We start from the raw sequence: 26,661 nt of genomic DNA on the forward strand, positions 1-26,661 counted from the left end.
GTTTTCATTACTTTAAATGGCAGAATTCTTTCTAAAATGGACTGAGAACTCTAGAACTCTTCCAGGGACGTTCAGAACTCTAATCATTTTTTTCAGATTTAAGAAATGTGGGGCCAACTTCACAGAAGTCCTCACGCTTCTAAAAATATATTACGTTTCGCTGTAAGAATGTAAAATCCCCAATGATTAATGTCACCCGGAAGCAATCTTTTGCGCCGTATACAGATCGTTCCGCATGATTGTTGTTGCGGAATTAAGAACTTGGAACGCAATTACACGAAACCGGACAAAAACTCTGTTAAATATATATCAAATGTACACACTGCTGTATACAAATATCCATATAATTTGTGAAAAAAATATCAAAGTTCTCTTTTTTAAATAAAACAATGTTTTTTCAGTAATTTGAAATGTATTTCAAAGAGCAGAACTGTAAAAATTGAATGTTAATTTAGCATATACCGCTTTTTCCGCACGGTATAATTGAACAACGTAGCCGGGATAAAACGTGGTGTTTGCGTGCTCTATGCGTATCAAAGCTCCCGTAGAGATTCAAAAACCCGTGAATTAATTTCGTCACTTAAAGCGGAACTTTTTAATTTGCATATCTGATGAAGGCATTAATTAACTGCATCGTTACCCGGCGTAACTGCGAGCATTATGAAGGCGTTTTTGGATAAGCTCGCGGCTCGCGGTAAAACAATAATTAAACGACGAAATAATGATGGTGCCGACAGCGCCTGATAAGACGCGATCGAAGCTGCGACGTATTTGCGGAATATATTCCATCAACGCATCAAGTTCGAACATTATTATTCGATCGAGATCGTTCGGCGAGATGGTGGCGGATTTGCATATCTGATCATCTTGCTTAATTAATCGCCGTGCTGCACGATACGCGGCACGTTCCGGTTAATTCAAAGTCTGCGGTAGTTTCATCAATGAGATTTATCTCCGGACGTTTTTTTTTTATTTCGTATGTGTAAGCCCCCGACAAAAACTGCAAGCAGATTAGTTTCTTAGATGTATGCATATTTGAGATAAGCTGAGCTTTTTATATTACATGGTACGACGTGCTCATATATGACTTCAACACTGTTTACCAACCAGAATCATCGTGTTGTGCTAATATCTTTTAAATTTTTGGACACTTGTAATATTTTTGTAACCGATTTTTTCCGGAAATCTGTAACTTATGGGAACTTTGGAGTGACTTTTCCGACGTAATGTTATTTGGATAATTATTAATTTAAATATTCAAAAATGAGGACTATTTTAATAGAAATAAAAAATATATTCACATTTGCAGAAATCACGTCACACAGTTATTTAAAATCGTCGTAGAGTTCCGATAAAAATTCTTATAACAATGACATCACGGAAATTTGTCATCAGTGAGCTAATAATTTCATCTCCTCGCATTCTAAGAACGCGCGTGTATAAATAATTAATCGAGGATGCAATTTATATTGCAGCCGACGCACAGAAGTTACGGGCGGCAAGGCATCGGAGTCAGGTGCACTTGATATCGTATTTTGTAACCTTGACAACGAAATTCGCGTAATACCTACGTACCGCTGCGTGCACGAAAGGAAATATGAGAGAAATTATTCAGCTCGCCGTTTAATTAAAATTAACTTAATTTAGTTACACATTCAATATCATACGAAATTTATTTACGGAATACCGAACACGTCTCACAATCAGTAGTGTGCGAGAGTAATAGTTAAACATAATTCTGCGTTTTCATCGTGCAAATTGGATCTAAAATAAATAATAAAAAGCAACGCATACACCAAAATTCCCTCGTGTTCAACGCTGTAAAATGTTGTATTCGACGGCGAGCAATTTTGCATTCGGAATAATATAAAAATTGAAATGTAATATTAACTCGATGTGCATAATTATTGCTTTAACGAGCAGGATATAGAATAATTCGCTTGAAACAACGAGAAAACAACATGAAACTTGCGCCCCAGCTTAATTCGTTTGCGCGTGCAAGTTTACGACGACGTAATGTATACAAGGAAATCCATTCCTCGCCGCAAACAGACGTGACGCAAATCTCACTCGGCGCAAGCTAATTGGCTAATTAGCAACGTCTTAAGTTACGATGCCCGTGACAATGGCTTCGACATCTTGCCTCCGTTACTGTCTTTGACGTATGGCAACTTCGCAACCCATCCAAGTCCTATTATATCGCTCTTACGTTAATTTCGACAATCCGCATTAGTTTCGCAAGCACGTCCGTCGCGTTTTAACGCGCACTTTTGACAAACGAGGGGTGTACGTTAGCGCGGATTATGCGAACGCGCAGATAGGAAAGAAGTTTCTCGCTAACGCGTGTCCCGATAAGGCAACCGAAAGCTGGCTACACACAGGCTATCCCCGGCTTCAAACTCGCATTACTCTCCTCTCCCGCCGGGGCAAACGGTACGAAAATAAAAGCGTTAACACGCCCGATGACTTAAACGTGACCTTCGCCACGCTGCTCATTGAACGCCTACTTTCGTGCACTCGCAATGATCTCATCTCTGAATTCCGTCTGCGCGCGATCTCGAGTTTATTGTATAATATGCATATGATATGGGGATTATGTTTAAAATGATCTCAACGAGCAGTTAATGCGAGCAGCTAAATTTCTGACGGATTGACAGCCAGATCTCCCTCCTCCTAAATATCAAGTGCTAAATTTGCGTAGCAGTGTATTAAAAATTTTTTAGTAAAGTTCTGTGTGATTATCACGATAACAGTGAAAAGAATATTTTATACTGTGATACAATTATTTTTTATTACAAATAATTTCGTAGAAAACAGAAGTGGCTTCTATAAAAAATATATTGCAAAATCTTGATCGAGTGTTAGCAGTATATTTTTTTATAGAAGCTATTTTCGTTCCCTACGAAATTATTTGTAATAAAAAATAATGTGGGATCTGCTAGCGTGAAAAAAGTGGCAAAAATAAAATATTTATCGTTAAATGTTGCTTTTCATCGATGACGATATTACGAACGATAATCGCAAAAATTAATTCATTAATCAGAATGATAGAAAGCGATCGTCACGCGATAAAGTTCGGAATACCCTCGAGACTGACTCATACCTAAATGACCAATTTCACTTCGTTCCCGAGCTTATTTCTGTACTTGGCTGGGAATAATAGTCGTAATGACATCACCGCGACGAAACTTCTGAAAACACAAAGGATCGATAGCGCATCGCGATTCCCCCTTATTGCACACATCGAACTTTCCTCCGCAGCGCGAAAAACGGGTGTGTCGTCTCGGATATTGCGGTCCTCGCGATCCCCAATGATTCGCGGACAGAAAAATTGCGCGCGCCCGAGAAATGACTCACAGACTTCGCCTACGGAGAAGACATCGACGCATCGCATCGACGGAAAGGCTTCATTAAACGAAGAACGTGCTCCGGTTCGAGGAATGGCCGTGATTTATCGTTATGTCAGAAAAACAGCGGAGACGAACTTGGTGACTTCGAGAGCACCGCGCGTCTCCGCACATGTCACGCCTGTCACGAAGTTATTAATAAACGTCATCCTGTCCCGTCGTGACGGTACTGCGCGATTGATCCACGGTTAGCGTCGATCCAACGCGAGGCTTATTCGGAGTGCTCGGCCCCGAGTGACTGGAGCCGTAAATATTCCAAATGTTACTACCACCGAATATTCCGTGATATTTTTTGTCAATTTAAAATTGAGATAAGAAAGTAGTAGTGATATCTATCTATATAATTTGGTTGCAGTTTGCCTAGGCGTAAGATAAATTCTTTATTATTAATAATTACAATATTAAAAATTCATTATAGCTTTGAGATGCCTATTTTAATTTTCAAAATAATAAATATTCAGAGCGCGCTGTGCTGCGCTGAAAAATATTACATAATAAAATTGATTGCTATTTACCTCTTTATAATTGACGGTCTACGGACTTTAGCTCACTCGATGCTCTTTCGATGAGGTCACAGTCACCTTCACGTCTGTGCCAATTCACGAAATGCACGCTTCGACGATTAGCATTCTTACAAACGAACCGATTGGAGTCAGAAAGTCGCGATCGAAGGGCGCGCGGTGACGTTGTATAAAAAGACACCGGAACACCGGCGCGTCGGTTCGGCGCACGTAATTGATCAGCCTCGTAAAATGTTTATTATAATGATACAAATCGGTACATCGCAATCTCGTCGTTTTCGCGCAACTGGCCTGCGGCGAGCGAGCCGGTCACATCGCGCCGATGGAAATTTCACCGTCGCGCCTGCTGCCTCGCTCGGCGAGCTTCGAGGAAACTCACTTTCGAACGGAAACCGCAATTTCCCTCCGTAAGTGACGAACGTGCCGTTGACAAAGCGACACGAGGCGTTGTACGCGCGGACACGAAGCGTGGCGGAGGAAGAGCGGAGCCGGCGAACGTCCGGACCGCGTGGCGTGTGCGCATCGACTGCTAACTAACTTGGCCGGGCCGCGCGTCGAGCGCGAACGCCTGTATCGTCGTCTTCGTCACGCCCACCGTCGCCGTATGCATCGCCGTTTCTCTCACACTCCTTTATCGCTCTACCTGCTATTTCTCTTTCTACATTGCCGTCTTCTGCCGCAGCTTTCTCACACTCGTACTTGGTGCATCAGTCGTCTTGTCTCTTCCTCTTTTCCCTTTTTTCGTATTACCAGCCGACATATCGCACCTCTCTCAGTATCGGATTTAAAAGAGAGACTAGAACGCACGTATGAGAAGTTAGATATTTTGATATCAGTATTTTTAGAATAAAGTTATCGCTCGGGAATTTCATCGGTCAAATACTTATTTAGAATATTTGCTTCTCTTTTATCGCCTTATCTTATTTATTCCCAAGTTGTGAAATAACATGGGTCTTCTTCATTCCAGAGTGTTGTGAGAAAATGTTCAAGACAATACAAATTTTTGACACACTGTCTTGTGAGAAAAATGTAAGATATAAAAATATAAAAAAGTTGAATTTTTAATTTTGACACGGTTTTTTCAGAATTTTACAAATTCTTCTTTTTCCGATCTTTTCTTGTACACATATCGAGACACATTGATTTACCTGTCGCTGCGTATCGCACGCGTTCGCTAACATAAGACGCATCGCTATTTTTGTAATCGGAGATGCGCGTTCTAAGAAAGTCGCGTCGACGAGCACTAGCATGTTGATCGATGCGCTTTGTTGCGCGCTGGAGACTAACAAACGGAGCGACCGAAGTTGCTGAAAATTTATAGGAAGTTCGTGTGTCTACATCTTGAGTGTATGTCACTATATCATCCTTAAAAGTTTACGTCCGAAAGTCGCACTGCCGGTTTTTATTTCGGATGTGAAATGCCGGCGAGCACAGTGGCGGTTTTACAAACTTCTCGGGTTCTCCAGTCTCGCTGGATAGAAATCGAGAACATGACCCTTGCCCTTGTCACCAACACCCTGCTCTCTTTTCGTGACATTCGATTCTCGAACGTGACTTTTTACGCTCTTTCCAAGCCGTCATTCGAAATATATCCGGCTTAAACGTCGAAAATGATTATCCATAAAACACTTTGAAGCAATTTTTGTCAAATAAAATATTTTGTCTACCAATTACAAATACATTTCAACGGTGCATTCAAAAATCACTTTGCACTTAAAATCTTTTAATATTTTTAATATGAACGCTTGCATATTGAAGAAAAAAGTTTGACGCGTCTATTGGTGTCTATTATAAAAATAATAAACTATTATAGCATAAATTATTTTGCGAAAAATAAGGGAAATTATGAAAAATCATAACTTTTGTGCTCACAACAAAGACGGAAGTGTCTTCGGAATTTCTCCACATTTCATTAAAAAACTCGGGCTTTTCCCGACAGAACCATTAAAGGACATCTAACCGTGAAATCTCATTTGAAACGTTTCCGCAGGGTCTCGCAGTATGTGGGCAGAAAAACCGGTTTTCAAGAAACGTGCATACGCATATGTACCAACATCAGGCAAAAATACAAAATAAATAAACATCGTTTTGTACATCTGTATTTAAAAACAAATTTGGCAGAGGTATTTATTATTACAAACCGAGAAAATAGTACTGCGTCGCGGTAAAAAAAAAATAATATTAAATTCCCACACAAGAGGAATGTACATGTGCACATATTTTATTCTCGTAATTAAATTTCTAAAAAGTTAAAGATAAATTGTACAATCATGTTTTCTCCTTTTACTTTCGGGCGGAAATTTCGTTAAAAATTCTATTATATCAATGCAACGTTTGTGAAATTGCACTCGTTCTGTATGTATCCAGCCATACGCGAGCCACAAAGTAACAATTGAACGGCTGATAATAGTCGGCGATGCTGGACGAAATCCCGACGAATTGTGCGGTCGACGGCGCCGCCGCCGCCGCCGCCGCTACGCGACTCACCCCGCATTGTACAATGCAATAAAATAAAAAAACACATCTTCCATATCCCTTCTCTTCTTCGAATATTTTTTACGCTATTTCTTCCATCGCTGCGTAATCCGGCGCAATCGTAAAATTCGGGACGGTCGCGCCGCGCCAAGATCGTAAAACGTGATCTTATATTCTTCCTGATTTAGCTTCACGATGCGCCGCGGAATTCCGGCAACTGTTCTGTTTTCGTGGAACGATGGACCACAGTTGCCCATAAAACGATCAATTCTCTCTCCCCGTTCGTTCCGCGTTCTTTCCTTACTTTAGAACAGCGATAGAAACTTTGAATGTCGGATAATAAAATTTATAATTCAATGAAAAGGCATGATTAAGTTTGAGTGCATAAATGCATATCTGCTGTGTGTAAAAATACATCCCCTCGCGCAACTGAATAATGTTGACAAAGATAGGAATGTAAAATATCGTTGTGTTTTGCGACTCGCAAAGTTACGTTAACGTTACGTTCATATTTTCAGTTTAATGTACGATAAAAGATGCACAATACTGTGCATTAACCATCATACATTCACCATTTTTGTATTTTTTCCTCCCCAAAATGAAATATAAACCGAGTCTCGATGTTTTATAACTTCTACTTTATCTCGTATTCTGTAAAAAAAATATATGTTTGCAATGTTTGCTCAACTCCATTTTAATCTGCCGCTTGCTCCACTGTTTCGTACCACTTTTATTTTGCTTCAATCTTTATTCACGCACAGATGAATAGGCGAGATATCTCGTATTAAAGGAAAATTGCCTCTTAATTAAGCGGCCGGCCGATAGCGCGTGTCGACCGGGGGAGACGCGAGAAATTCGTGGCTGCAATTTGCGTATTAATGGGGTCCCACAAAGGCGGCGGTGCTACGACTTTAGGGGGTGATAAACGTATTTTATGGGAGCAGTCCGGCGCGCTTTCTCCGCGGTTGCAATTAACGGTAAAACGACGTGGGATGAGAGAAGGGGGCGTAGCATCCCGCTGTGCACATGCGGTGGACGTCCGTACTCGCATCGCGGACCGGCAACAGTAAATAAAAAGCTAATGGCGCGAGCAACCGCACGATTATCATTTTCATTTTTTGCCCGCCGCTATCGCGCGCCTGCATTGGGCGATTAGGCGACCTCGTGAACATTTAATTACGAAAAATGCATCTTGATGCATAGTAGAAGCATTACTGTTTTTACAGAATCATTTCGGAGCGCAAGAGCGCGCGATAGCAGCGGCTAATTCGCATTACTTTCGTTATTAAATATAAGTAATATATGTCATATTTTTAATTATGTTACTTGTAATAATAGCACTTCATATTACGTTATTTCAGTAACATTAATCAGAAATTTCTCTCCAAACATTTTAATTAACGTTTAGCAAAGAATAATAACATATGTCATATATTTGAAGTGTATTTAATTTGCATCGACGAGAGCCGACAAGTAATGAGTCAAAGCATGTTCACGATAATTCACATAATTGATATTAAACTCTCGAATTGTCGGAAAGCGGTAGTTTATTGAGGATTAAGTGATGGCACGGGAAAGAGGGCGGAATGTACGATTTTCTTCATTTTCTTTAATATCGCGGATTTATTCCATCCAGCCAATCGCGCGCTGCAGAGTTCGGAATAAAGTATCTCTCCATTTATCCGGCTGAATCGAATTTTATCAGATAATCCGACTTCTTTAGATAGTAATCGTCAATGATATTATCCGATACTTAAGGACGTCATTGCGATATTTTACGTATGAAATACGTACAGCTTCTGAGAGTAATTTAAATATGAATTGAAATCTTCACGTTTTACGTATCTGATCCAACTCTATATAAAATTTATACAACTTCCAGGTATCTGTTTAGGTTTTAAAAATATCTATGTCATGTATTTTTTAATGTCTCTAAAAATATAAAAAAAATTATAATATTAATTGACAATTTCGCTAAAATAAATTTAAAAATCGCAACAATTACCGTTGTCTGAAGTGTGTCTATGTTCCGTTCAATGATAAAAAGTATTTTGCGTCTTATTCGAATGCTTTTGCACAAACATTAATGATACATACATAACTACAAGAATCTACAACTTGACGCTTTGGACGAATCTGTACGATTTATCTTCGAAGACAGGAAGAATGTAAATGATCGTTCGGCTGCATTGCACAGCGCAAGGAGAGGGAAAAAAAAGAACGACATCGTGAAAGTTTTAATCGAAAAAGTTCGAACAATGCGTCCTGGCTGGTTTTAACAATAAGACCGACGAGGACAGTTGCTGCGCGCCGGTTGCGCGTTAAGCGTTTTATTATTCCGGGGAACAGCGAAATATTATTATTGATTGCTTGCCGACGTTAATCTTCGTTGTTTGCGAGTATCCCGACCGACTCCCGCGTTTGTCGCGCAGAAATAACCCGGATTTAATTTCCACCTTTTCCATATCAGAGATATACACGCTGTCGGCCGGTGCGCTATTAAAAAAGTAAATACCGTGCGAACGGCTCTCCGCGCTTTTTATTTCAGTATCTACGTGAAAAAAAAAAGGCGAAAAATAAAATCCGTCTCTCGGAGAGTCGTAAAATGTGTTTTCTCTGCCGTCGCTTCGCTGTCGAATGAATGAATGATCGCCCCGATCACCCTGATAGCAAAGAGAGAGGAGATAAAACCTGAACGATCGGAATCACAAGAGCGGAGGAAACGCGAATTTTCTGAAAATAAAATTTCGCTCGCGAGAGTGAAAATATAGCGACGTGTTATTCGGGGAGAAAAATATCGCTGCAAATTGGCGCAATGAGCATCGAAATCGAGCGCAAGTCGAAGGAGAAAAAAAAAAGAAAAATAGCAAACAGACGAAAATATATAAGAAACTGTGTGATCCTGCGCGAGCTCCTATTGGTGTATATCACAGGCGATATTATCCGTTTCCGATAAAAGGCGCGACGTAAGGCGATATCGTTCTTACATTTCTCTTCCTCGACCGTTCCTTTCTTGCACCTAAGTACAGAGATTTTCCTTGGCGACTCTCGCGTCTGCCTGCGAGCTCGATAAGACGAGGCGAGGAGGAGGTATATCGATATAGTTTTCGAAGCCTCGTCACGTCAAAACTTTCGTCGGCTTCAAACGAGATAAAGTCCGCAGTCGCTCGAGCACGCCGGAAGACGTTCCGCGCATAAATGATCAAAAAGAAAAAGAAAAAAAAGAAAAGCGATCGTCATGAATTACGCGCCGCTCCTGCGAGCTTATGCGGCGGTACATTGCGTTATGCGCACTGATATGGAAATTTAAATACTGCAAAACTCCAATAAGTTAATATCGACGCGTGTGTGAAGTAAGCAAACACGATATTAATACGAGCGACATACATTAAACAAACATTCGCTGCAAAGATCTTGATTATTGCAATTTTCAATGCAGATCAGCATAATTTATATAAATTCGACATGACAATTTACATTTTAATCAATTTAATGCATCATAAATTACCATATTAATAATATCAACATATTTTCGCATATTACGCTGCACAAAGTATATCGCCGAATTAGCGCGATCATTCATTCGTTCATAAATTTTTTAAGTAATGATAAATCATCCAATTTATTTGAATAATAAACTTCGAATAAACGCACAATTTGAATATGATATCTCTAGGCGTCTGTTCGCAATTCAATTGACTCGCTCGCGCAGAAAATGATTACGCGATGAATTTGGGAGGGTCGAGGAACGCTCGACCAAAATGCAAGTTCGTTTTGATCTACCACGCGCGACTTTCTAAATGAGACGCTCCGCTTCTTTCCTTCGTGCCAATTGCATGCTCGGAATGATAGCCGCGAGCGTCAAACGGCTTCGCGGGCGTACGTTTAAGTGGGAGGAACCGTGCTCCTGTTTGAACGAACACGCGAACCACCTTTGTTGCAAAAGATGGTGTTGCTGAACGCGCGAGTGGAGTATATTGCGGTGTTAACGGAATAGCTGAGCCGTGGCGCGCTAAAGCTAAAAGAGCCAAAATCTTTCTACGCTACTCCGGCGCGGTTCCCGGCGCAATTTCTGAGTAACGATAATAAATGAGCTTGCTGTGAGTATACGCAATGTAGCCGCTGTATTTCTTTGCGAGAGCTAGCGAAGTTTGTGATTAATGTCTATGTGTTTTCGCTTATGTGCATTCTGCTAAGGCAGGATGAAAAGAAATGGTTGATAACAGTTGCGTTACATCAATTATATGGAATAAAATACCCGATTCCGACCACTGAATCGAATGCGTCATGTGCAAAAAAAAAAAAAAAAACTAAAATCTGCCATTTCAATATTGAAAAGGTAAATATCGTGTGAACAGCACTTTGCTTTTTCCGGTGTCTGCGTGAAAAAAGGGCGGAAAATAAAATTTATCTCTTTGAAAATCATAAAATATGTATAAATACGATAAATAACATGTGGAAATATAATAAAAATATACTATATTATTTCAAATAGACCAAACTAAAATATATGAATAAAAATAAGATAGAAAATTAAACATAAAATGTAGTTAATCCGAGAGTGAGATATTCACGCGCATTTCGTTTCAGCGCCGCGTTTTATTTAAACTAAAATAAAAATTAAATTAAATATTGTGCTGTAAATGAAATACTTTCTTCTATTAATTACCGAATCTTCTTAGAAGATGCTATCGCAAGAAATAAAAAAAAAAGAAATTAAAGTGACAGATGCTGGGGTTCCACGATGGCGACTTAATCGAGTCGGGTTGGAAAAATGGACATTATCGTCGATCGAAGAGTTTCGAACTCGGGGAAGTCATAGCCATCGATTTCACTTGCTCCGAAACGACTTGCAGTAACATCAACCGCATTCCACGAAAAATCTATAGTCGTCCGCTATAAAAGCCAAACTATCTTACAATTCTCGTAAGTTGCACGGCGATTTAATCGAGTCATACCGATCCGCGGTGCGTTGACCCGATGGGAGTGAAATTCCGTGAAAATAGAAAAAGCCAATGTCAAGAGTAACACGCGTATAATTTCACATCGCGCAATCTCCCGAGGAAAATATACAACCGAAATTATTTTGCGCGGATGGAGCAGCTGTTATCGCACACTTATGCCACGTTTATATTGCTTTAATACACTTCACGTGTCGGGAAATGTTCTTACTAAAATCTTTTCCTCGTCATCCTCTCTGTATATATTCAAATTTTTCGGATAATATATCACCTGACGTTTTAATGCAGCGAGAATATACGTGGGGACTACATTACGGCGAAGCGTATACATTAGATAAAGGGAAAAGAGAGATAGCGCGAGCATTAATATTGCCGCGAAGGAAAAAGAAGGAAAATAATCTATGCAAGTGCCTCGCCGCCTTTGTATTAGCTATATCTTTAAACGACTAGCGATCGAATATCGTTAATTAGAGGAAGTCCGGAGTGTCTTGAGGATACTCCTGAAATCGATATCGCTGGTGGATGCTAGGTTCAAGGCACGATATCAACTAGATTGGATTGCATTGGACTGAATACATGTATTGTATCCCGAACGTAGTTTATTTCCGGAAAACAATAACCAGCTGCATTACTCGACAGAACATTACGCGAATAGGCAATCGACGAAAAAAAATCGAAGAAAAAAAATCTAAGCTAAGATTAAAAAACTTCAAGCTGCGTTGAAAGCTAATATTGTTGGTGTTTGTTTCATAATAAATTCCGCGCTGATCGAGAAAAATATTTCTTAGAAAAAAAAGTATTAATAGCTAAGTGTTCAAAATCAGCTAATTTTGAAGTGATAAATCGTTAAAGATATTTCAACTCTGAGCAAAACTTGTGCTAGTATTATAAAAATTATAATTCACATATTGCACTTTATAAATCGTTGATTTAATTTCTTTCTATTTTTTTTTCCTTAACATATATTATTGTACATTTCATTTTAAAATTTTACTCTTTAAATTCGTGAATAAAGTCAACTTTGATGATGTTGAACTTTTAATATTGGTCGCTATTAGTGAGAAATTTATTACATCGCCGTCGGGACATTGAAAGTTGATTTATGTGACACAATTTGATATATTATTAATAACTATGCCAGCTTTTACATCCCTATGAAAATGATCGCAAAATAAATGTACGGATGTGTTAGAACTCTCAGTTCATCCGCCAATCCATTTATGTCGATATGCATCCGCTCACATTTCACGGAATATTTCATTCCACTGGAAAGCCATTACTGATAGACGAAGATCTACATAGATACAACGTTATGCAGCAGTCGCTGAGGTATGTATAAATCATGTATGAGGCGATATCTTCTAAAAAAATATTGCTGGAAAGATAGAAATTTGTTGCACTTTCGCAGCATACTTTTATTCTTATTAATTACCAGTTGCAACAAATAAAATTGTGATCAATTACGAAAGACACGTTCAATAAAAAATCTAATGGTGTTTTTAATGCTACAAATTAAAAATTATAATACAAGTGCTTAATATCTTATAAAAAATGAGATTTGAGATAAAAAATTGAATAAAAAAATAGATTTAAATTAATAAATAAAACATTTTTCCACTAAAATCACTGGCTAAATAAAAAAGTTTTTACGAGACAAAAGTCAACCTTATAAGTAATGCAACTACAAATGTCGCTTGACATAAATTTTAATTTAACCCGAGACTCATTCGTCATTTAAACATATTCCGTAATCCATTTTCGCATTTATGTTCGCGAAAAATTTCACTGGCAAGTCTTCCAAATTGTTTAAAATATGAAAAATATCTCTTAAGCGTCTCAATTTCTATTTAAATAATTTAATTCGATCTTATATATTAGACGCACACTCGTCTACTCGCACTAGTTGAAAATTAGATTTAAACCACGTTTTCTTTAGTTTTAGACATTCAAGTCAAAATGTTAATTTTTCGCTAATGCCAGTAATAAGCACTTTAGCGCTGCATTTACAATGCCACTTAAGTATATTCAGCCGACATGCCTTTCATCTCTCTATCTCAACGGCATTTTCCTTTCTGAATAAAACTCGCGCAATGTCGCGTGACGACGTGTATTTCTTAACCGCACACTTTCAGCGCTCATTCATGATATCTTTGACGACATAGTCAATGTCTCATGCAAACGCGATCAGTAAATCAGCGCGCACGCGATTCTCCGGTGCACAATAGAATCGCATGCGCCGGCGAGGACATCATAAGCCGGGAAGAAGGGAAGGGGCGGTGTGCAACTATAACGCCGGTGGATGCGAGACATAATGCGTAAAAAGAGAAAGCCAACCGATGTCGCTCTGCGGGGAATACATGCCGTCTCCGGTATTGCGGGATACGACACATTCTCTTGTTGCCGGTCATTTCCGTGTGCGATCCCTCGCAATGGTATCCTCGCCGCCGCGTACAGTCTCTGAAATTGCATCTGGCTGTTGTACTATGCATACGTTGTGTACACTGCCATAATTAGCGAGTTCTTCCAAGCGGACGGACGGCGCTTCATCAGTCCGACACGCAGCCACGCCCGGAAATCACGCGTGCACCACATCTGCATCTACCTTCCATCTTCCTGTCCCATTTATCTCGAAAATAACAAGCCGTAATGCATAATGTAACCTAGCATTCCCGCAGTTTTCCCTCATTACAGAGTACAATGTAAATTTCCAGTCAATCTTTTCCGCAACATAAACTAAGCTCAATAAATTTTCAGCGATTGCTTAACAACACCGCATTGCATTCAGCGTACGCCTGCAAATTGCAAATATGACGCAAGTGAACCTATAAAGACAAATTGTATAAAAAATTATACGTGACGGAACTTGACATCGCGGTTTCCTCCAATTGAGGAATATGCCGCGAATTTCAAGTCAATATTTTCCACAGCAAAAATTGGGACTAATAAACAATAACAAAAAAGGCAGTAAAGACGAAAAGCGCAATTGTTGAAGCGCAAAAAATATCATAAATCAATATACAAAAATTACAAATTGAAGAGGATCTGAAATTGTGGCCGAAACGTATTTTGTAATATTTGTACATTAATGTATGATATTTTTTGTGCTTTAATTGCCGCGATTTCTCTGATTGGATTTAACAAATTATCTGCAATTGCTCAACATCATATTGCATTCAATGCGTGTCTGCAAATTGCGAATGACGGACATAATTGCAAATTTGGCAAATTTATCTGAACAACGTTATATGAAAAGTTACGCAAACTTTTCAATTCTTCAAATAGCCAATTCAAGAATCGCCTTTAGTCTTTTTTTATCACAGCACAAAATACTCATCGTACAACGTATCTAAACATCATATTTCTCCGGCAGAAATTCCACGGTGAAAAAACACGCGGTATTTAGCGAACGGTTCATTGTACCGCGCGCTAGACCGGTCGTGATAGCTGACGCGTAATGCGGCAGGCGAATTGTGCAAATTATGCAAATGACGCGGGTGGCCGGCAGTTTGAGGGTCACTGTCATTACCGATAACCGTATAAATATGAGCTCGGCGTGCGCCCACGCGATACGGCCCTGGGGCGCGGCGATATTCCGCGTCGGGTCGGCGGTGGAGACAGCCTGCATGCGGCGGATAAATATCGCCATGTACGTGCGAATGTGAGCTATGCCCCGTTATCGATTTCCCGATAAACTGTGACATCCATTTGATTATAGGAAATTTGTAACGAAGCGACTTTGAATTGCAGTCACGTTTATAAATGCCAGATGCGACGCGTCGCCTCGCGTCGACCGGCGCGCCGAGAAAACAGATCTGATTGATCCGAATTAACATTTCTATTTGCATAAACGAACGGGCGAGCCCGATCGGCGGGCTGAGCCTGGAAACACCAGAGCCATGGAAAATTTTCATTCCGCTCGAGCCCGATGAAGATGATAAAAACCGAATGTATTACGCGCGTCACGCATTAATCGCGAGCTGTCCCCCCCCTGTTCGACGCGGAGAGCTGTTTGTTGAAACGAACCGCCGTTGTAAAAGCACTCGCTAAATTTCGCCGAAAGTATATTTCCCAGCTAATTTAACTTTAATGAGTCCTCCTAAACTCTGCCGGCTACTCTTCAGGTGACATCGGGAGATCGTAGAATCTTTGATACAGGTTGCAGTTTCTCTGCGGAATTTACTTTTGAAGCGTCCTGAGTGCTCGTGATTTAACTTTTATACCGATAAAAATTTTAAAGATGGAAAACGATTTTCCAATCGGCTACTTAAAGTGTCATTTCAAAGCTTAATTTGTGAAATCTATAAATTTCAAGAAGCTAACATAACTTTCAGCGGCGCACATAAAATAGTATCAACATCAGATTGAATTTTTCCGCCGTCATTTCTTTTTCTGAAATAATTGCTCGTGATACGGATATATGCAGAAAAATTAAACGCGACCTACATGTTCTTAATGGAGACGGAAGATTATTAATAAATCGATCGCTATTAAAATCTTGTCGTTACGATTCCATCGAACGTATACGCGCTCTCACAATATACGCGACGTATCGCCTGGCGCGTTAATTAATCTCATTAGCGTCCAGCGAGCTTTCCAGCGAGCTAATGAGATTTCTTGCATTTGTACTAATGATATCCGTCGCATGGCACATTTTACTGAAGAAAAAAACGGCTCTTTGAAATTCTAGACTTAGCATGTTCCCCGCCTTCGTCTTTTTAATGAAGATTGGGTTTTATATGTCGCGTATTTTCCCTCGCTCTGCTCGTTTCTCTAGGAAATAACTCTTCCGGTCTAACGACAAAACACCTCGTTCCGAAAGTCGACTATCGTTTCGCAACTGTTGCGTCTGACGTTAGAACGCGAAGAAGCATGCGTTTCTGAAAATCGAAACGGAAATTTCGCGGCGCGAGAGCGAAGTTTCGCCATGGGGGTTCTTCTGTCTACCTCTACATCTCTCGCTCTATCAGCGTCTGCATCGCGTTCTGCATCCGTTCCCGCAAGGTTCACTCGAGCGGAAGTTTTCGCACGAATGAGGATCGACTGGCGAGCGAGGAGGAACGCGCAGGAGCGCGCGCGCGCACACGCGAGGAAAAAGAATGCAGACGGCGGCGCGCGCGGAAAGAAAGACGAACGGCGGAAGACACGGCGGAACGAAGAAAGGGGAGAAGAAAGTGGCGGCCGGGGAATGGAGAAGGGGCGGCGGCGGCGGCAGCCCCGGCTCTCTTTCCATTTATTTCCATCGCGCCCTCCGTCGCTGCTATCACCGCCACGCGTTCCTCGACGGGAAATTCCGCATTTCTTCAACTCTCGAAAGCGTCTCGGCGCCGCGCCGAGGTAGCCGCTGTTATACGAAGCATACGAAACCCGAAATCGCAACCCTATACCGTGGTCCTTCCCCCCCCCCCCCCGCTCCTCTCGACCCCGCAGAGAGCGACAGGTCTCAACCGAAAAGCCACGCCCCGTCCCCTTTCGCATTCCCGACGCACGCTCTAAGCCGAGCATTCCCAAAGGGGCCCCCGCGTGAATGCACTTTGTGCAGCGAAAGACTCTCCCTCTTCTCGTCGGAAATTTATCGGCGCGACACGGCAGCGTTAAGCTTCCCCTTTTCACGCGCAGAAGCGGATCTCTCGTCACTTTCACGCGCACGCGGCGCACTACCCTTTTCTCGGGTCTTAAAGAGATACGTCGATCTTATCGCTTCGGTAATTTACGAGTGGCGGTTCGAGACAAGCCTGCCAAATGTGCTGCAGCGTCGCGTTAAACCCTCCCCCGCCAGGGGGGAGCTTTATCATATCGTCGGAAAAGAGGGACTCGTTAAGAGCCCGTGAAAACAGACGGCCTCCGCCGTTCCGCTTCAGAGACACGATTCTTGCGCTTCTATCTTCGCGCTTTTATTCCTTTTCTACTTCCTACCTCTTCGCTTTGTCTCTGATAACCGATTTCAACTAGGCTAGCTTCAATCTTCAATTCAACCAACTGTTTATTTCCAGAAGTAGAACTCTTGGAGAGGAATCAATTGAACTAATATTAAAGTTAACGGCAGTGAAAGAGAGGCCGCGCACGAGAGAATCATCAAATCTTTTATTTATTTCGGATGATTCATGTGTTCGTTGGTGATTAAAGTACAAGCAATATTTCATCCGTGACGCGAAAATATACAACGTTATGTGCAATTTTCGCAATAAAGTATTGTCAGTCCGAGATCTAAGTTGAATGCAAAACTACCTGTCGTAAAAGACGTTATATGAAAACGTTGTATGATTTATATAGCCTATAATGAATCAATGACGTCCGAGCCATTATTAAATCCGATTTTTCTCAGCGAATAACAACACGTCTCGCTATATTTCTGCAGACGACTTACGCCGCCGCACGACGCGCGTGGCTGTTGTTAATAACGGTCCCCGTCTCGGTTTCCCCCCCCCCCTCCCTCCCTCCCCCTTCCGCCCCCGTCTGTTGTTGAAAATTCCGCGTATGGAGCTCGGCTGCAGAAGTTTATACAAACACAGAGGCAAATAGTTCCCTCTGCGCGCATTTATCTCGTTGTCGTGCACCCTCGGCTGTTCCGCGTTCATCGGATCAGCAATTAAACTGTGTACCAGCTACGAAATTCTCGTTCCTGCGTAAATCAGCAGAAACTGTTCACGTACAGTCCAGCATTCATTCGATCGAGAATATCTAAATATTGTGACCTCTAATCGCGTGATATCGCATCCCGAGATTTTGTTAGCGTAGCAACGTTAAGCAATCTTTTTTTATAAATATTTAATGCCATTTTTACAATGGTTTGTAATTCTAAAAAAAAATTCGCTACTGATATTTTGATAATTCAATGTTGAATAAGAATTCAGTTTAAGTAAAATTCACTGCAAAATTTGTACACAAAGAATAAGATTTTGTTTTCCGTTCGAATTGTCGAAGTTTGACAGGCAAAAAAATCTTTGGCTTCAAACCGAAAAATATTGATACTTCGACGTTTTTATTTCAATTCACTTTCAAAGCGATAAAAAAAGCTCGTTAAATATTTCGCAATTATTCCGCACTCGCGAGAACCTTTTATCCCAAGCGATAAAAGGTAAAATTAACATCTGTTATCGAGATACGTCATGAAAGAAACAATTTTTCACGCGCAAACATTTATATTGCAAATATTTTCGCGGCGCACGATAAAAAGAGAGATTTATGGAGCGCAAATACATAGGTAGCAAACTTTATTCGCGAATAGTTTCCGCGGGCTTTCGGGAGAATCGATGTAACCGGAAAGAGTGACCGGCGGAGGGGAAGAGGGCCCGAGGGCACTCTAGCGAGGAGGGAACTCCCGTGTAACGTCTTGATTAAGTGGCGGTTTACACCCTCCGGGTGTCGGGTCGCCCTCGTAAAATAGGCCCGTGCTACATTTCCAATTGGCGCATTAAGCGCCGATCTGCAACCGCGAGATCTGATTTATCTAAACACATAACGCGACCGAGTAAAGTCAACAAGAAACCGCCTCGGCTTCTTACAGGATATAATTATTGCACTTTGCAGACAAATGAGACTTGGAGACGTCGCGAGATTCCGCGAGAATTATATGCAGTGTTTCTTTTTCACAACATACGATGCTTTAATCGCGCAAAAAATTGTCGGAAGAATAATTAATAACAAACGCGTGTAAAAGAGTTTAAAGTTGGTTTTTTGAAATCTTGAAATTTATCTCGCAGCACAAAACTGAGTTTACAATGTACGTAACACAAGTGACTAAAAATTGAGACATATTCTAATTTGAAGAGCAAGAGACATGCGTGTTCCGCGTGCACGAATAATCATTCTTATCGCATCTAATACAGGAGGACTAGCTTATATGGACGTCGCGTTTCGGCAGCAGATTATTATTCATGAAAATCCCCCGAGATGCTTCTGGCAATCCCACGCGGAGCTTCTGGGACACGGATTAAACCGCTCCGGGACTTTCGTCGAGGGCGTATTTATTACAACAGGGAGGGTTTTGCCGAATGTTACGGAAGAGCCTTGTGCATACTCCAGGAGCTTCTTTTTGTTCATGAATATGGATTCGCTTTAGCAATGAGCATAAAGACTTAATAACGAATTAGCGATGCACCAGAAAGAAATATACAAGGGCGAGCCAATTTATTTCACGAACGATTCATAATCGAACGTCTTTAGAGAGATTTAAGTGCAAATAAAATATAAAGAAAAGATCTCTAATAGCCCTCGCAATAACTCATCTTCTCTATTTCCTTTAATTAACGAATCCTTTGAGCTCTTCTTCCTAAACAAAATTCCGCGATTTTTAATCGTACGAAATTAAATGATTTGACCCAAAGACAATCCATTCGTAATAATCAAAACCACTTGTTGGAAAAATGTCCAATATTAATTCTGCTAATTCTGGGATTTAACTTTGTGCATTGGTGGATCGTGCGATTTCAAATACATCATCGAATTCGGATAAAATAATAGTGCACTCGCACAAACAATAATCGCGTAAATTAATTAACACACGTCGTGACGTTAATGTATCGCATGAGCCGCGGATTGCCGAAATTGCCGATTTGCGGTGTTATTGACGCGCGTGCAAATTTCGTTCGTCCGGTTTAATTTCCAGAACGACACTGACAAAGTTGATTTCGCCGAGCAGTAATTACGCCTGTCGTTCGACGTCGCGCTTATTAACGCCGACTTACGCGATCGCCGCGCGATGATAATGACGCTGCGCGTTTGTACACGGAGTGGTAAATTTATCCGGCAAATTTCTGCTATCAAAAACTGTCCTAAAGTACCGTGACAACCGGCCCCGCCGGATATTGCCCGCGGGGCGACACGTCAGGACCGGGAGCGCGCCGGTAGAGAATGACGGTGCGGCGGCGAGTCTGCAAGTGACACTGACCGATGAAATTAGCAAGTCTCGTACGATCCGACCGACGAGTCGTGTACCTTGAATTACATCTTGGAACACCGCGAGTTCAAGTTCCGATTCTGTAAACGTGCGAAAATCACCTTTCACCTTTATTCGGAAAAAATAAAACACGGAATTTTCACGCCAAAATTGAATTTAAATTTCCTCCCAAAATATTATAACATATTATTTTGAATGTAATGAATTATTTTAAAGTGATTCAGAGTATAATATTGGAGCTTGTGTCGATAAACATAAATGAGTTTTTGGAATTCTTAGTCACAAAGGAATGAATAAAATGTTTGTCATCGCGAAAAGTGTAATGGGTGAATACTTGTGAAACTATTTGGCAGACTGCACTGCAATCGGGGCCAATCTTCGTAAAGAGGCAAGAAGTTTGGCAAACTTGAACATGTTATCTAAATTCTTTAGTCAAAGTGTTACTTTGATATATCTTTCTCTGATTCTTTTGTATTTTTAATATCTCAATCAATCAATTAAATTCGTAAAAAATCAAAGTAATCTAATGAGCATTTTGTATGAAAAATTACAGTTAAAACTTATAGTTTTATATCTATTAAAACTCTTTTCGAACTACAAAATAAACGAAATTATTCAAACTTAATTGGATATTCTCTAATTGAACATCTGGTGTCACCTCAAAGTTCGTGACAAATATATTTCTTAATTTATACAATTGAAAGATAAAAACTACTGAGAAGTTTTTAAGAGATTTAATTTATTTTAATTGTTCAGTGCGTTAACTATTTATAAATTATAAGATATATAAAAATATTGTAAATAAACGATGCAAAGTACAGTATATTGTCGAAATTAATAATTTATTTGTCCAAAAGTTTAGGATCACGATTTGAATCCTATTGATTACCCTTCGACAATGAGTTCGGAAGGCAAGTACAATGGCAGATCGGCAAAATGGCTCCTATCGAGGCCAAGTAACATGGTTCGAGGCGTAACATAACAGAGAAATTCTGGGAAACCAAACAGTGCCTTCGAGATCACGCAAAAATCTCGATAATGCATATGCATTAGATTATTCGCGTTATCACGATTTACTCGGAAGAGAATTGACCGTCAAAGCATAGTGCAAATTATTTTTACGCGACAAAGATGCGAACGTAATCACGTTGCATGATGTACGTCAAATCTTATAATGCAAAACGCCTCACAAGGATGAATATTTCTTCGCGGGACCCGCGCTGAATGATTTCTTCCCGTATTTCTTCTGATTAAATTTTTTAGATTTTTGTTTTCTTTTTCAGGAACGCATACGGAAGAAATGTCACAGAGTGCGTTCTCGAACCACCATACACATTCATGATTCTTGTAAAAAGGATAACTAGAGTGAATGGAAAGAAGACTCCTGTCAAAGCAGTTGCTTGAGGAAATCTAAAGGCGCGCTAGTCAAACGATTTTGCAAACATCGGATTTACAAAACGACGAGTTGTGACGTGCCGTATTACATGATTCTGTGCAATAATCCCAGACTTTGCACTAAAAAAAAAAACGATTGCCGAGTACACTACGAAATTCAGCGAATTCAGTAAAATGGCAAAATACGCAAATTTGATAATCCCGAGTAAGAATAGAACTCGTAAGATTTAATCAGTAAATCTTAACGAGTTTGAAGAGACCGGAGAGATAAACACTAACTCCATCAGACTAGTCAATATCGACGTGCATAGCAAACTTCTCTTGCGCGACAGTAGAATTTGATGTTCCAACTGAGCAATCGTTTTTATCCACGGATTCTTCATCTATTTTTGCTGCCACTCGCATCAGTCATCTTTTCTTATATAAGTATGCACGATCGATTGAGCTTGTTGCCAAATCGATCAGCTCAGACGCTATTGAGATCCGATAATCTCGGCTCTTCTCAACTCGCAGGCTCGCGTGTAGATACACGGCCGGTCTTTTGTGCGTGAACTTGGCGCGAAGACACGGCCGTGTCTCTCGATACCAGCAGACACGAAAATCCACGTGCCCGGTGCCAAGATTCTATTTCTGCGATCCATTCAAGCGGGAATATCCTCCATATGTCGCTTCTTTAAAAACAATTCGCGAACATGACTATTCATGAATAGCCTCAGGTTTCAAATCGATATAATTGGAAAAAAATAGATGAAACGTGTCAATGTGTCAGTGCATAACAAAAAGAGTGACAGAAAAATATATTTCAAATTTATGGAGAAAAAAAACGCATTATTTTGCCCCAACGATCTCAAGTTATTAGCCGTGTTGCGTCTATAGACAATCGATAATCACGCGCGCGACCCCAAGCTAGTTAGAGACGCTAACGTCTCTATACAATGTCGATTTCCTTTCAGCTTGTCGCCGAGGCTCCATATTATCGCGCATGCAATTTGCACTTAGCCCGGCGGGTGAAAATCATGTCGTCCATTAACTTGCAAATCGAAAGCGTTTTCTGAGGCCGCGCCGGGCGGTAACGCATGGTGAGACAGTGAACGTAGCAATTTGCTCGCGCTTTGAACCCAGAGGGAAATCACTAGGTGGTGTATCCGTTATGTGTATATCGCAAGAGAAGGAGAGACGTGTGTACGCGTTACTAACAGCGAGGCGCTAATGGTCGGTGGTGTACGTGCGACGAGCACGCGGTGCTTAATATGATTGACAGCACGAACAAGTAATTATTCGCCGAGATGCTTTACCCGCGCAAGGGTTGACGCGGTAATGCATACAACGTCGACGTTAATCGTAAACGCGTTTACGAGAACGCAATTATTTAAATTTGAGCCCTGCGGATTGCCAATAGTGAAGAAACAGCGCGCGAACGTCTGCCAGAATAAACGAGCCGCTATTCCAAACGTGATGCCAGTCTCGCTTTGAAATACTATGCATTTCAATTTAACAGTACACGTTGTTGATTCTCGCCAAAAATATATACAGCTAAATAAAATAGCAATTTCTATTGAGATGTAAGAAATAAATATATAATTCAAGTGAGGACGTTTAAATATAAATTATTTCTAATTTTGTCCTTGATTTGACGTCCGTGTAACAAATAGCATAACTTCATAAAAGACTTCATGAAAAATACAAAAAGATAATGGCGATAAAAAGTGACATGTTTTTGCACTCTCAGCTACGAACATTGAAACGAAATGTGAAATCGCCGCGAGTCCTTAACCTGAATTTTTTTTAATGGAATTACCTTTCAAGTTGCAGGTCGATAAGGAACCGGAAAGAGTCCTGGCGTGATTGGTTACGGCCAACAGCAAGGGTGTGGCCGTGATGTGAAAAGATTTCGACTTCGGTAGGAAATGTTTTTGCACGGTATAACTGCGAGTTCGCCGCCGAAACATCGGCGAGTCGAGGAAGCTGTCGTCGTATTGCGGCATTTTATAATGCCACTACGGAGAGTTGCGGTTGATTCTTACTTAAACTTCTCAACTTTGTGCCATTGTTTGCAATACGAACTCGCGGGACAATAAATTGCATTTTTAAATATGTTTCTTTTATCGTGATGCACTTTCACTGTTCAATCCCACTTTCACCATTCACAGTGTAATCATAGCTAATTGTCTAATATTCTGAATATAAATTAACAAGCGTGTAATAATTGAAAGGAAATGACACTCAACAACATTGGAAGTGACATTTATCTGCATTTGGAAAAATTATTTTGTTTTACATATTAATAAGATCGTGCGACTTTTAAAATTATAAACGTTACAAATGTCTTTTCTTTCCATCTTGCGAACATTCCTTCCACCGAGAAAGCTTGTGCACGATCTCGTTTAGTTCACGAGAAGTAAAAAGCCGATTTTTTGCGGATATATTGGACTGTATCAGACGACAAGACTGCGGTTATCGATGGACAATATCGAGGATGACAAGCTTGAATGACTCTGAATGCACTGTAGCGTGCTCAGTGTTGCCCCATAAAAATACCGCTCGCGATAACCGACTTCTAAATAGCGAGAATTTAATTAAAAAATGCATTATGCAAGTAAAGAGAAATAATGATTTGACGATAGAATTAACGCTTCTCGTTTGCCGTAGTCGTAAAGAAATACGAGCGCGTAATGCATTATTATCGAGACACGTAATGAGCCTATTTTAGCACCTTTACCGATGTTATCGCAGCCTCGATAATTCCGTGCGAGCGCGAAGCCCGTCGAATGGAAATCTCGCAGTTCATAAATCGACTAAGACCGATGACAGAAGACCTAAATATACACGCGTGTGACGTTACATACATCACGACCTCGAGTACTATGCCGCGATAGATAGTGCTACTAAGGCGTCAGTTTCTAGGGTGTCTATTTTAACGCGTCGGATGTTCCGTCACGATTTCTGCGTCTAGCGCTTCCGTGTCGTTCCCGCAATATGTGTCAGACGTAAACTTATCGTGACGCCGTTAAATGGCTGTCGCGACAAGTACCAGCAATAGCTTCGTTCCTCGAAGTCTCTCGTAGCGTGATAGCGCTCAAAATTTCTCTCGCAAAGTTCGCGCTAAACTCAGCCTCGACAGTGATGAAACGTAACAACTTTATGCAACTCGATAATTGCTAATTTATAATTTATTATTTCTCATTTTGCAGAAATCTCCCGAGATGTTTTATATGCGAAACGCGCAGATCGTCTCATCAATATTTTTCAACGTTTATTTATATCAAAGGAGACGATAAAAAAAATCATGAATAAAATATAATAATAAATTCTTGGTTATCTTAAAAAACGTAATAACATAACCCGTGCTATTTCAGGTTCTTCCATCATTTCCCTTTATATATTCAAGTTTTATAAAAGGGACACTACTATATTTAAGCTTTATTCTTTACATAAAAAAGATATAAAATGTGTAAGAAGTTGCTAAGTTTAGCGTATTGGGATCGCGCGCGCATTCATGGTTGAACAATGTCTCTGCGAAACCGTTACTCCGCCGTCTCTGCAGAAGGAGACAGAGAATCAAATAAACCTTAGACTGAATTTAATTAATATTTATGAGAACTGCTCATAGTCGATGACCTGTTACGTATACATGAAGCTATACTTGCGAGCGTGGTGAGGTTGACACATATTCACGGCAAGAATATCGAGCAAAGAAGAGTATCGAAGTCTTGAGGTATCAGCCTGTGCGCAACAAACGATTCGCGATTACTGGAGCGAAAAGTCGACCTCTTCTCCGCCTTTCGACCGCCTACTGAGGTCCTACATTGCTTTTACTACTTTCGGAACAATGTGTATAATACCGATACGGTACCAGGAGGTCGGTCGTGTAGCTTGTGCCACGGTACGGTAAGCACAAGGGCTAGATACAGTTTTTCTGGACTACTTGTTGTCTCATAAAATTATCGAATTTTCTCCAAACATTATGTTCAACGACGGTAAGTAAAGGCTATGACGCAAATTTTAGACTCGAGGCTCGGTGGTATTAAAAATTGCTCTAGAGCGTAACAAATGCTGATAAAAATTATGAGCACGAACTTTCCTCTCGAAAACATGCGATGCGCAAATATTTTCTCACTGAAATTTTATCGAATTCATTCACTTGAACTGTGCACACAAAAATTAATTGTTTGACGTCATCATAACAGTCTGAGAAAAAAAAAACATATGCTTATAAATGCTTCAAAAATATTTTCATTAAATGTTTAATTAAAAAGAATTATATTCAACACGCGATGCTTGTGAAATGTCTTGTCAATTGTAAGATTTATCAAATAAAAGTTTGTAAGATCATGGCAGATTTGTCGTACACATTTTTCTCATATTAAAACTCGAATTGGGAAAACGACCAGCAATGTAATTTTTATTTTCCGTTGAAATAGTTATCGAACTCTGCCTCTCTAATTAAAAACATCGTATTTTTATGGAGCACGGATTTGATCCAACACAAATGACAAATATTTTCTATATAAAATTGTTTACGTTTCGGATACACATAACGAACGGCCGAAACTGCTGACAGATATGTACAGCGGAAAATACAAAAATGGAGAAACTCTATATCGTTTTTGTTTGTTGATAAATTTCCATCAATAACATTATCATTACAAAAGCAGCAAAAGGTGTAAACGTGCGAAGTATCATGGCCGCATGAGATGTTTCGATTAGCAATAATTAACGCTGATGAACTTGCGACCCAGTTGCGCTATATTTCCTGTCGCGCTCATCGCATCGTTATTTTCGGAGTTCAGACACCGCTATCTTTACGCTTATGCTCGTCGCACGGTAACCGAAAATTATCATTCGCGCCAGACAACGTTCTCAAACGGTATGAACGATTTGCCACGAACGATTTTACGTCCGAGAATAAATGACAAGTGCACGACGTAAAAATTTATCGTCGAACGTGAGGAACATGCCGACACGGACATAACGTCGTAAACGTTATGATATAAGTGTATTTCGAC

The 26,661-nt window shown here is 40.3% G+C and overlaps 1 protein-coding gene across 9 annotated transcripts in view; it reads right to left on the minus strand.

The window, feature by feature from the left end:
• The window catches only part of LOC105675839 (C3G guanyl-nucleotide exchange factor), a 70,279-nt gene that overhangs the window by 31,371 nt on the left and 12,247 nt on the right, over positions 1 to 26,661 (minus strand). For 3 of the 9 annotated variants that reach the window (XM_012373282.2, XM_012373283.2, XM_012373280.2), the window contains exon 1: positions 23,454 to 25,945. The exons of 2 other annotated variants lie outside the window; for them this stretch is intronic. In XM_012373282.2, the coding sequence (XP_012228705.1) occupies positions 23,454 to 23,640 (187 nt within the window). In that variant the 5' untranslated portion in view covers positions 23,641 to 25,945. Of the gene's footprint in view, positions 1 to 3,922; positions 4,523 to 23,453; positions 25,948 to 26,661 lie in introns of those variants that run through there. 4 more of the 9 variants (XM_012373277.2, XM_012373278.2, XM_012373279.2 and 1 more) reach the window with 4 other exon arrangements.

This window comes from Linepithema humile, chromosome 5 (assembly GCF_040581485.1).
Source record: "Linepithema humile isolate Giens D197 chromosome 5, Lhum_UNIL_v1.0, whole genome shotgun sequence".
Lineage (NCBI taxonomy): Eukaryota > Metazoa > Arthropoda > Insecta > Hymenoptera > Formicidae > Linepithema > Linepithema humile.